This window comes from Pseudopodoces humilis, chromosome 5 (genome assembly GCF_049639895.1).
Source record: "Pseudopodoces humilis isolate 2021_Gansu_Grassland_sample_001 chromosome 5, ASM4963989v1, whole genome shotgun sequence".
Taxonomy (NCBI): domain Eukaryota; kingdom Metazoa; phylum Chordata; class Aves; order Passeriformes; family Paridae; genus Pseudopodoces; species Pseudopodoces humilis.
The window spans coordinates 21240155-21255330 of record NC_142204.1 but is presented as its reverse complement, the minus strand read 5'-3'; the positions used below and the strand labels follow the sequence as shown (position 1 = coordinate 21255330).

Sequence of the window (15176 nt, the reverse complement as noted above, 5' to 3'; positions counted from 1 at the left end):
AGCCACAGCTTTCCCAGCGAGGCTCCCACATGTTCACAGTCTGGATCTGTCTCACCTCAAGCCCCAAGTGCTATGCCTAGGCCAAGCCACATGTGACCCCAACATGCTCTGACACCAGCTGGTCACCCCTACGTGGGATGAGACCAAGCCTTAGTAAGCTGAGATCATGTTTCCAAGAAGCGAAGAGAAAGGGAGAAGTTTGCGCAGCCCATTGTCATTGCCGGCGGTATTTTCCAGACTAAGAGTAAACTTGGGTCATTTACTGGATCCCAAACTTTCTTTGCATGTATACAGGAAAACAGATGCTTCCCACTCCTGGGCCCCATGCCTGAGCAGGCTCCCTCAGCAACATCATAGGCAGGGGACAAAAAACAGGGCAGCAGAGACATTGCTTCCTGCCTCTGTCTGCTTTGAGCTGGCCGAAGAGCATTATCTATCCCGCACACTTCTCTGGCCTCCTTGCCAGGGTATCAGGCAGGCTCACAGCGTGCAGTTTGCTTTTCCTGCTCCGTAGGAACAGCTGCTGCCTCTGCTCCCAAACAGGGAACGGAGGCCAGGGCTTGCAAGCACTTTGGCTCAAACAGGGTGCATGGGGCAGGGATGAGAGAGTTGGGCAGTGAGCCACATCTCCCAGAGCCTGAGCAGGTGGGTGCCCCAACTACTAGGTAACCTTTCATCTTCCAGCATTAAAGGCCTGGCATGGTCCATCCAGAGCCCTATCTTCAGTAAGCCCCAGGTGGGGTCCTCCAATTAATTCATTTATGCCAGCATAAAATAAATTTCAGGCTCTTACAATGAATTGAAGTGGCAAAGGTGAAATAGAGTACAAACTCATGTGCCTGGACATACACTTAAGCATTTGACTTCAGGTTGGCCACCTATCAGTTTCTTGCCTCTTCTGCAGCAGTGGTTTTCTTGCCTCTTCTGCAGCAGTGGTGCTGGTCCCTGCCTGGTGCCAGGACTGTGATTTATTGTGCCCTTCTGTGGTCCAAAGTAGATCTTTCTTCAGCTTTCTGCCTGAAGAAAGTGACACAGGCTGCTTGAGGACGTGATGCACTCACTGTTCCCCTCTCCTGTGACATTTCTTTATATAAGCAGCTCAATAGCAAAACATATCAGTGTTCATATCATTAGTAATTTTGTTATTTATAGTGAGCTGCCACAGATGGAGACTGCAGAACCATTCTATCTTTAGGGCGTAGTGCCTGCCTGTCCCTACAGACAATTGGTAATTAGCACAAGAACAAGTTGTTTATCTATTCTCAAACTTAAACAAATAGGAGACCCATTTATCCATCAAAATTCAACTGCCTCCTTTTGTCAGATCTCCAGGTTAACTGCTTAATGAATACAGCTCATCACTTCAGGCACTTAAGTAATGATGAAAGTGTCTTTAGAGGAAATGAAATATGCAATAAAAAATAACCAGCTATATACCAAACAAATAGCATTTAGATGAGAAGGATCATGAGCACTAGACCAGATGAAGGTCACAGGGATGCCAGGCAGACGTGCAGAAATGGATCAACCAGTACACAGGGGAAATGTGGTGCATATATTGTACTTACTCCTGACATGTGTGCTTCCTACCAGTACAGCCACCCAGCTCTGAGCCAATCACTCCAAGTGAATCCTTGCATGAGCATGAAACTGGAGAAGAAAAGGCAGAGAGGGTACTTGCAGGTTTTCAAGTAAAATCCCATATGCTCTAAGATGGCCTTGTATACCTTGGATGGCAGGACCCTTCCCAATGGAAACACCACAAAAGCCAGGGACAACATATGACCTTTTTTTTTCTATTTTTATTGCTGATTCCAATCCTCCTTTGTTTTCTTTTATTCACTGTATCCACCCATGAAGGTAGAGAAGAACAGGCTTTGTGAACAAAACTGGACTTGTGAATTGCACCTAAGGGTTGGCCCCACTTCCTTCTCTCCTTGTCCCCCCACCCTCCCCGTGAATGGGAGGAGTGCACTCACTATTAATGCCAAAGCAGTCCATGTGGAAAAGAACAAACAACCCTTGTCAAAAAACCTTTGTCAAAAAACCCTTCTCACCGGTCAAATGTTTTCAGCATCTGAAAGTGTTCACTTACTCAAGCCTACAAGTGCAAGAGTGTTTTACATGCATATGGGTGTACACAAATCCTTATGTACAGGGTGGGAAAACTATCACACAGCAGAAGTGGGTCAGATCTGAGGAGTTCTGCCAGGCCTCCACTTTCAATCATATGGAATCCAGTAAATTTCTCAATTTTACTGCCTTACCATCCAGACAAACTTTATTTGGCCTTTTTATTATCCAGTTTACAGCATCCAGGAAGGGGGTTAAAGCTCCTAAATTCTAAAAAACTATTCCAAATACAGCAGCTGGAAAACAATAACTAATGAAATGGTCCTTCTTTTGTCTTTCAGCTCACAACTCCAAATTTTCCTGTAGTGGTCAAGCTGGGACATGCTCATGCTGGAATGGGGAAGGTAAGTAAAAGAAAACATATGTATATATATATATATATTTATCTGGAAACAGATACATATATGGCACAGCATTCCTGTGATTACACATGGCATGTGACCAGCCAGCCAAGGGGTTAAACCTCCCCACAACCTATCTGGGTCGCACTGGCTGTTCCTGTGGGAGAAAAGACCTTTTTCCGCTGTCACGCACTTGGAGACAGGCAGTGGGATTGGGTTGGAGGCTGTCTGGGATGCGGAAAGGGGGGTTGGTGAAGCATGGGGGGAAAGCAGGCTGGGCTGAGGTCATTAGGCTTGTCTTTTATACATTTTTCTCTTCTCCTGAAAGTGGTAGTGTTGTTTATTCAAGCACCTGTAAAGTGCAGCTACACCCCATAGCACTCACAATGAAGAGCTGTGGCGCTGGGCTTCTCGAGTGCATTATGATGACCTTATTCAAAAAACAGGAGCCCTTCAGTTATTTTTTTCCTCCTCGCAAGGAAGAACAAGACCTTACAAAGCAGAGTGGCTGGTTGCCTGCCAAGGAATCCTGAAAAACAGTTCACTACCCAGAAGGACCTGTTTGTTTTTCCCAGGCTCTCTGGGATCTTTATTCCCCCAGTGAATTAGCAGTCCCTGTTTCTTGGGGTGAGTGGGCTCCCCTTTCAGTGAGGCATCACCAGCACATTCCTGCTGCACTTGAGTCTCCTCTTTCTTGCATATATCTTTTCAGAAGGCATCCCCTATCTGTCTAAAACTTGTTCTGTTCAGAAGTACAAAATTGAGGTATCATCTCCAAATCCAAGTGAGTGGTACATGAACTTTGTAACTGATACGCCTGTCACAGTCCCTCCCTAGAGCAGACAAACCTTCTCCTGGCCTCACGCTTTGCCTGAAAATATATATAGTTACACCAAATTTAAACTTGGTACAGTTTGTTTGCTTGTGCTCTGGAAACAGAAGCCCTTTCTGGCTTGCTGGATTGCACATGGAAGATCTAATAATCTTTCTTGCTTTGGTTGCAATGTTCACCTGTTGGTAGCTGCTGGGGAGGAAGTGGGCACAGATCCCTGTGCCAGTGGTGGAGTTGGCTTTCGGCATCAAGGAACAAGCATGTAAATAAGCAGGAAATGTTGGTTAATATATTGGTGCTGTCTGTGTTAAGCAGGCAGAGGTGTCATTGAATTAGAGTGTGTGCAGACAGCCTAGAGGTGCTTGTAGGGAGCCACTAACTTGTTCCTAGGAAGGATTTCATTAGCAAAAACCAACCAGGACAAGCCAGAAGGAAAACCTCTCCCTTGAGACCCTGCATGTTTCTGACTGCTCTGCCATTTCACCTGTAATGCAGGAAGGGCTTCATATGTCTCATGCCAAATATCCTTAGTGGCTACAGAAAGGAGGGCAGAATCAGAGAAAAGTACTCCAATCCAATCAGCATTTCCAGACAAAACTCTCAGCAGAACATTTAGCTATTGTCTTCTGCACCACACACCAGATCTTTTTCCACCTCATACATTCCCTCCCATTTTATTCCTTAATTATGTTGATTTTTGCTGTCACAAGTTACAGAGGAAGAGAGTTTCTATTCAGACTCCTGGCACAATTGTACTCAGAGGTACAAGGAGGGTATGTAGGAAGTCGTTCCAGATAAATAGATAGGCTAACAGCCAGCACCTTAGAAGAAAGAATTGGTCTGAGGCCAAGTTTACTTTAGTCTGTTATGAAATTAGTCACTACTAGGAAAGTCTGGATGTGCATTTGGGCACAGAGTTTCAACATTGCTCTGTTCAGTGGATGGAGAAGGTACAGGAAGCAAGTGTTGTTGACCTTATGGTTTTATTTTGGGCCCTTCTCCAGCCACAAGCAGCCTGAAGGAAAGTTGAGACTGATTAAATTTTCTCTCTTCAGTCTCACTGCATTTCATTGCACTGAGCAAAAAGAGAAGAGAGAAAGATAAAATAAAACAAAGAATAAATCAGTTGGTTTAAAACACAAGTAACAAGAATTTGTTTCATGCTTTTTTTGAAACAGTAGAGTTCAAGACCAAGCAGGACTGACAAACCCACAAACCCACAGAAAATATAACAGAAATACCGAGAAGAGGAATTATGGGTATACTAGAAAAGTAACACCTACAGATAGAAAAAAAAATCAAACCTACAATAAAGTAATGCAGAAGAGAGAGGTTCCCAGGAGACATTATGGTGTTTTTAGCCATCATAATGCAAAAGCAATAACCAGTGAGATTAGAGGGAGCTAAATTATTTCCTTGCACTGGTCTTCAGAAGTAGAGATGATAGCAGGAAATAACAGGTCTTGTTAATGTTAATAAAGCACCTGCATCAGGTCATGCTTTGTATTAAACCAGTGGCTGGAGAAACAAAGGATAAAATAACCAATGTATTAGCCAAAATGCACATGTGAGTATTAAAATAGTACTTACTGCAACAAATGATGCCAAGATAGTGAGCCATGTATTTGTACCTGTAATTGGTGTTTCAAAGGATGTGAGCATTCAGGTTACAATGTTATTACCAACAGAAATTGTCAAGGAAGTACTTACATTTTTTTTGTTATTAATGATAAAATCACATGAATGGGTGATTGAAGAGAAGAGAAAAATGAGCAAAGATGGGAAGTCCAGGCACTGTTATTCTTTGTTTCTGTGAGGCAGTGGCCAGGAGCCAGAAGAATTCTGGATGAAGAAAATGCCTCTTCCCCAAAGAGCTCCACCATCTGCTTTCAGGGAGATTTGTGTCATTTCAGTTTTCTTCAGTTTTTCTGTGTTACAAACCAGAGGAATTATAATGATTACCTGATACTTATTGCTAATTCATGTTCATAATGTTCTTGGCAGTGTAAGTGCTGAGTGTTTATTATTTCGCAATAATTGCTAGAAGGAGCATAATTATAATTGACTTTCATTTTCACATATTGTTTGTTTTGACATAATTTTCACAAAATTCACTCACCACATTTTTTAGTCAGAGGGCTGAACAAAGAATCCCCAAAGCTAAAATGAAAAATAACCACATTAGGACTTTTACAAAATCGGCTCTGTTGACTGCCTTCCCCTTAAGGGTGGGTCACCACAACTGTCTTTAGCCTGGGAGAGGAACAGCTATCATTCAGGATCAGAACCAAGAGGGGTGGCAGTGTACCATTCATAAAAGAAATGCTCTTGCCAAGTGATGTGTGCGTGTGAGGTGCATGTGGAGATGGAGAAAGCAAATTTGCAATAAAAGGCATCTTTTTAAATTTCCATTGAGAAATGCAGAAACAACAGCCTCTCTATTGACTTGAACAGAGACACCAGTAATAGCCTTCACCCAGGAACAGACAATCTTCTAATCTAAAAACAGAACACATGCCCCTCGGCCCCTCCCATGATCACTGTTATCCTCCTTCCAAAATTTGGAGTCACATTGTATTTCAGTGGCACTGGAAGATCATAACAAATGCTCTATGTGCTTCTGGCCCTGTGCAGTATTGATACAAATAAAATATTTGTAGAAATACTGCTCAGACAATTGTTTACAATGGAGTCAGCAGAGAAGGACCTTTCTCATGTTGTACTTAAGTTGCCCAGACCCACAGGATCAACAGTACTCAAGGAATCTTCCAGGGAAACCATGGATGGACACTGAGAGATGTCTTTCCATGTGCAGAACAGAACTGTTGTTTACCCAGCAGCTCCTTAGAGGTCAAGGCATTTTTAAGCATTGTGCAGTTTGAGTCTACCTACCCCAAAAGTGATTGGGGGTCTCTGTTGAATAGGGAGAGCCCTGCAGTGAGAAAGGAATAACACTTCTTCCTGACTCCGGATCTCATAATGCCAGAGCCCATAGAAAAGAATAAAGCTCTGAGTGTGTTAGTATTTGCCATTTGTGTGTTAACATGACCCTAAAGTGCCCTAGGAACAGAGCCCAGTACTGCAAATTCACTCAAAGAGCCTCTTCACCTCTTCCTGATCAGATCATGAGAAGGAAACAACTGCCAGATCTACAAAGAGAGGAAAACCAGTATCTGTCTGTGTGATTTTACATGTATTTATATCAATTTTATATATATATGTATATTTTGCTACTACTACTTTATTTTTACACATCTCTAATTAGGTCAGTTTAAGAGTCACCTCCTGTCCCCTCCTGCCCCATAATTATGAAGGCACTTTCCCAATACAAATCCTGGCTCAGATGAATTTATTACATTGTAGAAGAAAAACTTGTTGTTCATAATAATATGGTCAGAGTTATTTTCTCTCTTACTGGATGGGAAAGACTTCTCTGCTTCTTTTTTCCCCCTGGTATAAATATAGCACAAACTAAACAGAGCCACTCTGTAATGTAAAAATACTGCAAGGTTTTTATCAGGAAGGACAGCTCGTCACCTTGTCTCTCTCGGGACTGGAAATAGAATGTTCCAAAAGTGAGAGCTTTGAAAATCCAGTGTGCTAAAGAGGAAAGGAAGGGAAAGGGCTGCCTTGGTTTGTCAAGGAACAAATATTTTCTTTTAGAGAAGACAAATAATGACTTGACATGTAACATTCATTCACAACAGAGCAGCCCAATCACTGCATTACCACTGACTCATGAGTGAGTATGTTCCAAATGTCTTGAAAATAGCAAAATTTCTTGCACATCAGTCTGAAAGGTTTTGCTGGACACAGGAAACAGTGACTGACCCAAGGCACCAAGGACCAAAGCAGCCAAGACCTGGGCTCTGTATTAGGAAGGTTCAATGCATTAATGGCAGCAGACTTCAGTGTGAGGATAATAAGGAAATGCAGACACCATTGTGACTTCACTGTTTTGGGGTGGGTCAAAGTTAGGCCTAAAATGATTGTGTGTCAGTTGGATTGGGTATTTTCTGAGAAGGAGAACATAATTTGAGGTAGAGGAATGGAGAGATTCAGAAAATCATCTGCACAGAACTGCTACTGAAGACCCACTATCCCAAGATGGTAGGGTCCCTACAGAAAGGCTGAGAGCAGGTCAAGATGGACAAAAAATCACAAGCTTTTGTGTGGCTGCACCAGTTCCTCAGAGGAAAACGCTGAGACCGTGCATTTTCACAGGGCTACCAAGACTCAGTTAAACACCACATTGCCAAGTCCAGCCCTGGCTCAGCCTTGGACACTCATCTTCCAGCTGAACCTGGCTCTAACGTTATTCTGGACACAGGAAGTGCTTCTGCAAGTTGTCTCCAAAGTGCTGTGTGTTTAGCCCGAAGGGCAGAGTTAACCTCAAAGGCAGAGTTCACACACTGGATGACACACAAGAAAGGAAAGGCTAGGGCATCCTAGCAGAATAAGATAACTATGGCACTTTGGCTAACCAACTATTTTTTAATGTAGTCACATAATGAAAGCAAAAGGGGACTGCAAAGCAATACCTTGCAGTGCTTAGGCTAAAGATGAGGGAGGAGAGCCATAGCCCTGGGACCCTGGTGTCCAGGAACATCTGGGATGTACAAGAGGCAGCAGATTAGGGAACTGTGAGACAGAGGAAGCCAAAGCTTCAACCCTCACTCAGGAGATAGATCCCTCACTAAAGGAACCTGTGCTCACACAGATCACAGGTGTGGCTCAGACTGCCCAGGAAATTGCCACAGTTTTAACTCTGCCAGAACTGACCCAAAGTCCTGCCTTACAAGAAAGGCTTCAAAATGTGGTCTGCAACAGGGATGGAGCAGAATGTTCCTTCATGACCTGCCCCTTGGACTTCTCTCCAGCCAAAGGCAGAAAGATCAGTGCTTCTTGGATGGCAGCAGGTTCCAGATGCAGGTCATGTAGTATCAGGCTCTGAGATGCCACCACAGGGCAAAAGGATGGTCACATCTGTGTGAGCATGCCCCCAGAGATTGAGCCAGACTCCCCTTTCCAACAGGGAGCATGCTAGGGCATCACCACTGCCTGGGTTAGAGAAGAGAACCAGAAGGGAAGGAGGAGTTTTTTTACTCTGAAAAGGCATTTATCAACACACTGGCCCAAACCCTTCTTAACAGGTCACTAAAATGCAACAGCAAACAGCAACTTCTGGCTTCAGAATGAGTCTGTTGCTGCTCAAACAGCCAGCACAGCTAAGCAAACAGGCTGCCAGGGCAGGGGCTGTGTTTGTACTCACTGTTTGCACTCCTCTATGCAGTTAATGGGATATAGCATTTGTCCTAAGAAGGTTGCAGAATAAAAGAGAAAGAGGGAAAAAATGGCTTCCTGTTGGTTTCTTCTCAACTTCTTTTATCAGTTTCATGTATTGGCCAACCTGCCATTTTAGAAGATTTGTCTCATTAGAGACAATTAAATTGGTAACTTTGCTCTGGATTGATTTTTAATAGTACCAACTTAAATAATGCCCTCTGGTGTCACACTACATCCACCCTGGCTTTGGTTATGTCTGGGATTTTTTCTTCTTTTAGGAAAATGGATATCTTATTGACATCTAAAAGGGTTACAAGGCAGAAGGAAATGAATTATACAAAATTTAAAAGTAGGAAGCTAATAAAATGGGGGATTCAATAGATAAGGCAGGAAAATAAATCTAATTTGACTGTAACTTGAGTGCTTCCTGTTTATGAAGTAATAACCGTACCCTGGGATAAACCAGCATTAACCCAGAACACGGCAGTTATTTTGTCAAATTTGGCTGGCTTTAACAATTAACAAATGGTGGCTCAGATTTCAGCTTTGATGTGGTGATTATTTTGATGCCTGGTGGGAAATAAAGCTGTGATCTCCTACAAGGGGACTTCTGTGAGTTGCTTTCTCTGAAAAGTCCATGGGAAGTACTCTGGCACAGGCCAGGGAAGATGCCAAAGCTGTTTCCTGAGGGCTGTGCAGTGGTGTAGCACTGTGGGAGTCATCTTTATTTTTCATTTCGTACTTTGTGTCCTTGGTGAGTTTCCCCTCTTTATTAACCCAGCCAAAAGTCCTCAGGCCCATTAGAGAGAATACTTTCAATTGCTTTCCTTCTCTCCTCATAGGGAAGGGGTGGTGGAGAGGAGGAACAAATCCTTCCTTTCCATAGCGTGCTGTATTTTTGAGGAAACATCACATTTAACAAGATGAGCTCCTTTCTAGCAATATCAATACGGTCTAATTCCAATCTGGAGGGGGAAGCTGCATCCTTTCCTCTACTCTGGGTCAAATGTTCCTGAGCTGAGGATGCAAACATTTCACTTTGGGCGCTAAGACATCTGTTGCACAAGCATAGTACTTTGTTTCAAATCCCACAAACATCCTTATTCCAAATAGGTCATTATATAATTTTGTATTTTCTCACTCCCTAAAGGGTCCAGGAGAATATGTTGTAACACAGTCTCAGTGTCGCCTGCCCTTGCAGTCCCTCCTGTGATCATCTCATCTGGGTGGGACTCTCTTGCTTGATGTCATTCAGGCCAGAGCAGCTCTTATCAGTGCAACAAAAATACCCAGCTCCAACACAGCCTGCATTGTTCCCTCTGGTATTTTGCAAGTCCAGGCTCTGGGTTCCCACTCCCATTTTCCCCGCTGCCTCCAGGGCATTCCTACCACCTCACCCTGCCCTGCACATCCCCACTCAGACAGAGAGGGAAACAACACAGCCTAGAGCAAGGCTGCTCCTCCTGGATGCCTTGTAATGGTTGCATTTACATATCCCCTTTTTATATATTTCCTTTTTTTTTTTATTTTATGGTACCCTCCCTTCCCACAGATGACTGTCATCACCTTCTGCTCCCTTCCTCAGCAGTTCCTGAATGGTGAGAGGACAGCCCTCACCACAGCAAAAGGGAGAAGGACTAGGGGTATTTGGTGGTCAGTAATGGGAGAAGCAAAGATGAGTTCTTTTTCCTATTCCGGCATCTAGAAATGGTCAAGTGTCAAACTGGTTGCACTTTTCACCTTCCCCACAACTGTTCAGTTTTCGAGAGCTTTTCTACAACAGGATGTGGCCAAATCTTTGGCCTGTGCATAAGCTGGCACTTACACAAAACAATCTAAAGAGAGTAAAACAGGTTAGCAGCAAGCTTGTCCTCTGTTCCCTAGAGAAGATAGCTCCCATCCTCCCATGGTTGAAAGCAGATGCATGAAACCACTTGTTTGTTCTTTGCGAAGAAACACCAAATACCATTGCATGTGCCTCCTTCAGATGGCTCCACAGAGTCTGGCATCACCCTCCTTTAACACACAGTGACGCAGCTGAGAAACTCTTCCGGAGAAGAGACTGATGGATTGTCACCCATCAATGCATACTTAGCAAAGCAGGGTTGCAATGATGATTTTTATGATTATTGCATTATTTTATAATTATTATATCATTAGAACTTCTACTGTTTTGGTCATTCCTCATTTCAGTTCTTTTTTATTAAGATACAGAGCATTTCTCATAACTGAATACAGATCTGTGAAAAGCCATCTTCTCACAAAGACGATAGCTCACAGGTCTCAACTGCTCTTTCCTTTCCAAGTGCAACTCAAGTCTAACATCCAACCAGCTATCCTACCCACATTCCCATTGCCTCACACTCACATAAGTCTCCCCAAGAGTCACAAACTCCCCCAGAGACATCCTTTTCCTTCAGAGTTTTTGTCCAGTCAAGAGACCTGCACAACTCCTCAAAGTCCTCAAAAAAGTGTGAAATGTCAGGGAACTGAAGCCTAGAGGTGGCAGACAACCAGCTCTCATGTTGATTTCCTGGAATTGGTTTTTATTTCCTGGCCACCCAAAACACTCTGTTTTCATCCATCACAACATGGGAAATAGCAGTTGCGAAGTTTGAATGAAATAATACCTCTTAAAAGATTGAATATTTTTCTGAAACATCCTGAAAGCAAAGAACATTAGCAACAGCCACTTGGGCAAAGGTCTAGCTGCCTCCCTGGTGCCAGGTTTACAAGGACTGGTGCATGAGAAAGGAGAATGGGATGGATTTGCTCTGGGTTGGTTTGCTCTGGGAAACTTCTCTCTTTGAATCACAGAAGCCCTGCTCTGTCCTCAGCTGTGTCTGTGTGGGGTTTAACTGACATTGTGCTATTCAGATGCAGAGATCTGCTCACAAAGCTTTCATGTTCTTTTTGCTCTTGTCTCTTTTTCCCTGGATTTTGATAATCAAGGTCAAAGTTGAGAACCAGCACGACTTCCGGGACATGGCCAGCATAGTAGCCATGGCTAAAACCTATGCCACCACCGAGCCATTCATTGACTCCAAATATGACATCCGAATCCAGAAAATTGGCAGCAACTACAAGGCTTACATGTGAGTGCATGGCTATGCCAGAGCGAGACGGGGAGGAGGCAGTGCTATGGATGTGATTGAGTCCGTGTCTGCTCTGGGCAGGAGTAGGTAGCTGACTTAATTTCCTTGAAGAATAACCCTGCTGTTCTCCTCCCACCTCTGAACCCAGATCCCTCATCCACCAATCATCTTCTCCATTAGTCACTGTCAGGTCATTGTTTCTGGAATGTAAATCCCTGTCTGTCTGTTTCTGAGATTGTTAGTTCCCACTAGTGACTGTGCTCAGCCATAATCTCTCCATCCTGTTGGTGAAGGGCTCATTTCTCCAGCAAAATCCTCCAGCTCCAAGTACCCTCTAGTGGGAACTGAACCCACCCACTTTCCACCTGGAGAAAAAAATTAAAGAGATTGAACTAGCTGCAACTCCTGGAGTCCTACAGCTCCTCCAGGCCATAGGAGCACCCCATCCTGCAGCCCACAGCAGCATCCTATCCTCTCCCCAGCTTCAGATCACAGCACCACATCACACAGTGGCACAGAGCCCCAGGTACAAACAGCCTCAGCCAGGGCAGCACACAGCGTTTCTGTCGGCACTTTGCATGTGTGCTCCTTGACGCATACAAAGGAGGGAGAGGAGGTGAGACATTTCTGTGGGTGCCCCAAAGCTCCTCCCTGCCCTGTGGGATAGTGAGGGATGTGGCATGACAGCAATCTTCAACAATGGTATGTTTTAAAGTATTAAAAAGCATTCAGCCAAACTTCAGTAGTCACCACGCTCAGTTAGAGATGTTCCCACATGAGTCAGTGAGACACCTGTTTCTTCTTACTACAAAGGAGTAAATGAAAAAAGCCACACAGCACAGCTTCTCCAGAAGCTCCTTGTCCAACCACAGGATTCTGGACAAGTAGTCTAGTACTCTGACAAGTGGTCAGCTCCAGCAGTACATTTTTCAGGTCGCCAGATAAATTGCATATGTTACCTAACACCCACAACAATGTCACTTTTGGATCCAGGTTTACAAACCTCTAGGCCATAGTTCTAATGAAACATAGTTAAACAAGATAATCAAATGTACATAATCACATATTTTTCAGCTATAACTGCTTAAAATTCCCAGCTGGATTCCTCGCACAGAGATGTTTAAGAAAACTAAATAATGACTGAGTCACATTCTTAATGGGAAGGAAGGACATGTGGGACACTTGCCTATTTCATGTGATCTCAATGAAAGAAAATTTATTTTTAATTGAATCAGGTCAACAATAGCACAGTTGCCTAATATTACATTAACTTCTCAGAGAGTCTGACTCAAACTGGCCAAAGGAAAGAAGGTTTAAAATATCAATTAAAATTCCCTGTTGCTGCCAACACACCCAGCCTTGGCTCCAGAGCCCGCTCCCCAACTGCCTCCAACAGAAACAAAGGCCAAGTTAGCCTGACCATACTCTCTCCTCACTTATTATTTGCACTCACCATGCACTCATCCAGAACGGGGATCAGAAATAATACCAGATGATTGAGAAAAGAAAGCAGTCACACTAAGACCTAATCCCACTTGGGACTATAGCTGCACAAACAATTGTTTGCTAAAGAAAAAATGTTTTCATATGAAAACAGTCATGAACAGAGAGCACCTTAGCGAGAAATTAAGCTCATTAGCAAAGAAAGCAAACAGCAAGATTCAGACAGTGACTTGCTAACCCAGGAAGCTGACTTAGATTGAGAGAGCCATTTATGGTTTTGAGCTTGGGAGAGTGGTATAATCAGTCCCCACCAGGGACTGTTCCTTCTGCCCCAGCATTAGACAAAATAGGTTATTTCTATGGTATAAGTCCCTACTATGTCCAAGGACAGAGGTAGAAGCACCCAAAATATCAGAGCTCTCACTGGTGTCCCAAATAGGAAACTCCAAACCATTAGTCATGCTAGCAAATCTCAGCCTTAAAGGCAATTCCAGCATCTGCAGTAGCGTCATACTGACTTGCTTTGATCTGTGAGCCGTGGAATCTATCCAGTAATTTTATACCTTCACCCACACATATAGACTTTAAAAGCCCCTTTTCTTTTGAGAAATGACTGCACTGAAATTCTCCAGAATATGTTTACTTTGCACCAAGCATCTGCCAGAGAGAGAATGCTGCAGGGTGAGTCATGCATTCCTCCTTGCCCCAGATGTTTGATGCACTTCCTTCCAGCCCATGACCCAAGGCTTCAGTTCAGTTTCCCATTGGCTTCAGTGCCGTGACTCCTGATTTACACTCCTAACAAACTCCTACTTAGCCCATGCCTTCAGCCAGTCTGAAAACAGCAGATAAGCAGCATATGATACATGCCTAAAATTCCACCAAGTGTATTTGACTGCCATTGTAATACTGGTGAAGAGAAAACATGAAAACAGCTCATGTTACAGGGGAAATTGGGGCAGAATTTATGCTTCCACACTCACCCCAACTGGAGGCAAGCAAGGAGATAATTTCCAGTTAAGACTCATGAAATGTTGTTCACTTTGAATTAAGCCAGCAGCTACTGACTTTCAGGCATTCTGATATTCTTGCCACCGGTTTTTGGTAAGAGGGTAATATCCTTCCTTTGTAGTTTCATGAGTGGGAATTCTGACCTTGTCACCTCCAGTGCAGTTCAGTGTGCTCTGTAGGGAATGCCACATAACTGTGTCTAAACTAGAGCTGCTTATAGACTGAGATAGGACACCAACAGCTTTTGATCTGCTCATTTATCCACTTCTCCTAAACAGTGCTGAAGGTGTCGTAGTCACAAATGTATTTAAGCAACTGATCTCTAAAAGTCTGGGGTCCTTCTCTTTAAGATAGTGATTGTACTCTGTGTGGCCCCCTGATGTTTAGGATGGTTGGAAACACTTAGACTTTCAGTCCCTAAGAGAAATGGGGTTTGAGGCAGGACATCCTTAGGAAATTTTTTGGTTTTGGTCTTCAGTCTCCCTTTTCACTTTATACAGTACAAAAAAGAAAATCAAAAAGGTCTGTGAGGAGCAGTTGGGGTCACTTGGTCTATTTAGCTTGGAGAACAGGAGGCTGAAGGGAGACCTCATCACAGTCTCTAACTTCCTCACAAGGGGAAGAGGAGGGGCAGGCACTGATCTCTTCTCTTTGGTGCCCAGTGACAGGGCCCAAGGGAATGGCCTAAAGCTGTGTCAGAGGAGGTATAGGTTAGATATCAGGAAAAGGTTTTTCTCCAGAGTGTAGTTGGGCACTGGAACGACTCCCCAGGGAAGTGGTCACAGCACCAGCCTGACAGAGCTCAGTAAACATTTGGACAATGGTCTCAGGCACATGGTGTGACTCTTGGGGACGGTGCTGTGCAGGGCCAGAAGTTGGGCTGGATGATGATTCTTTTTGAGTCCCTTCTGACTCAGGATATGTAGTGATTCTGTAATTTTGGGGGCACAGTTGACACCTGAACTGCTCAGACATGCTTGGGAGTGATCTTGACAGTGACTGTGGTGTAGGGATTGGTGTCTGATCCAGTGGGCT

The 15176-nt window shown here is 43.8% G+C and overlaps 1 protein-coding gene across 3 annotated transcripts in view; it reads left to right on the top strand.

Annotated features, from left to right (window-relative positions):
* The window catches only part of SYN3 (synapsin III), a 187953-nt gene that overhangs the window by 148345 nt on the left and 24432 nt on the right, over positions 1–15176 (top strand). For all 3 annotated transcript variants that reach the window (XM_088055066.1, XM_005527544.3, XM_088055067.1), the window contains 2 exons: positions 2415–2477; positions 11545–11687. In XM_088055066.1, coding sequence (XP_087911192.1) covers positions 2415–2477; positions 11545–11687 — 206 coding nt within the window. The remainder of the gene's footprint in view (positions 1–2414; positions 2478–11544; positions 11688–15176) is intronic.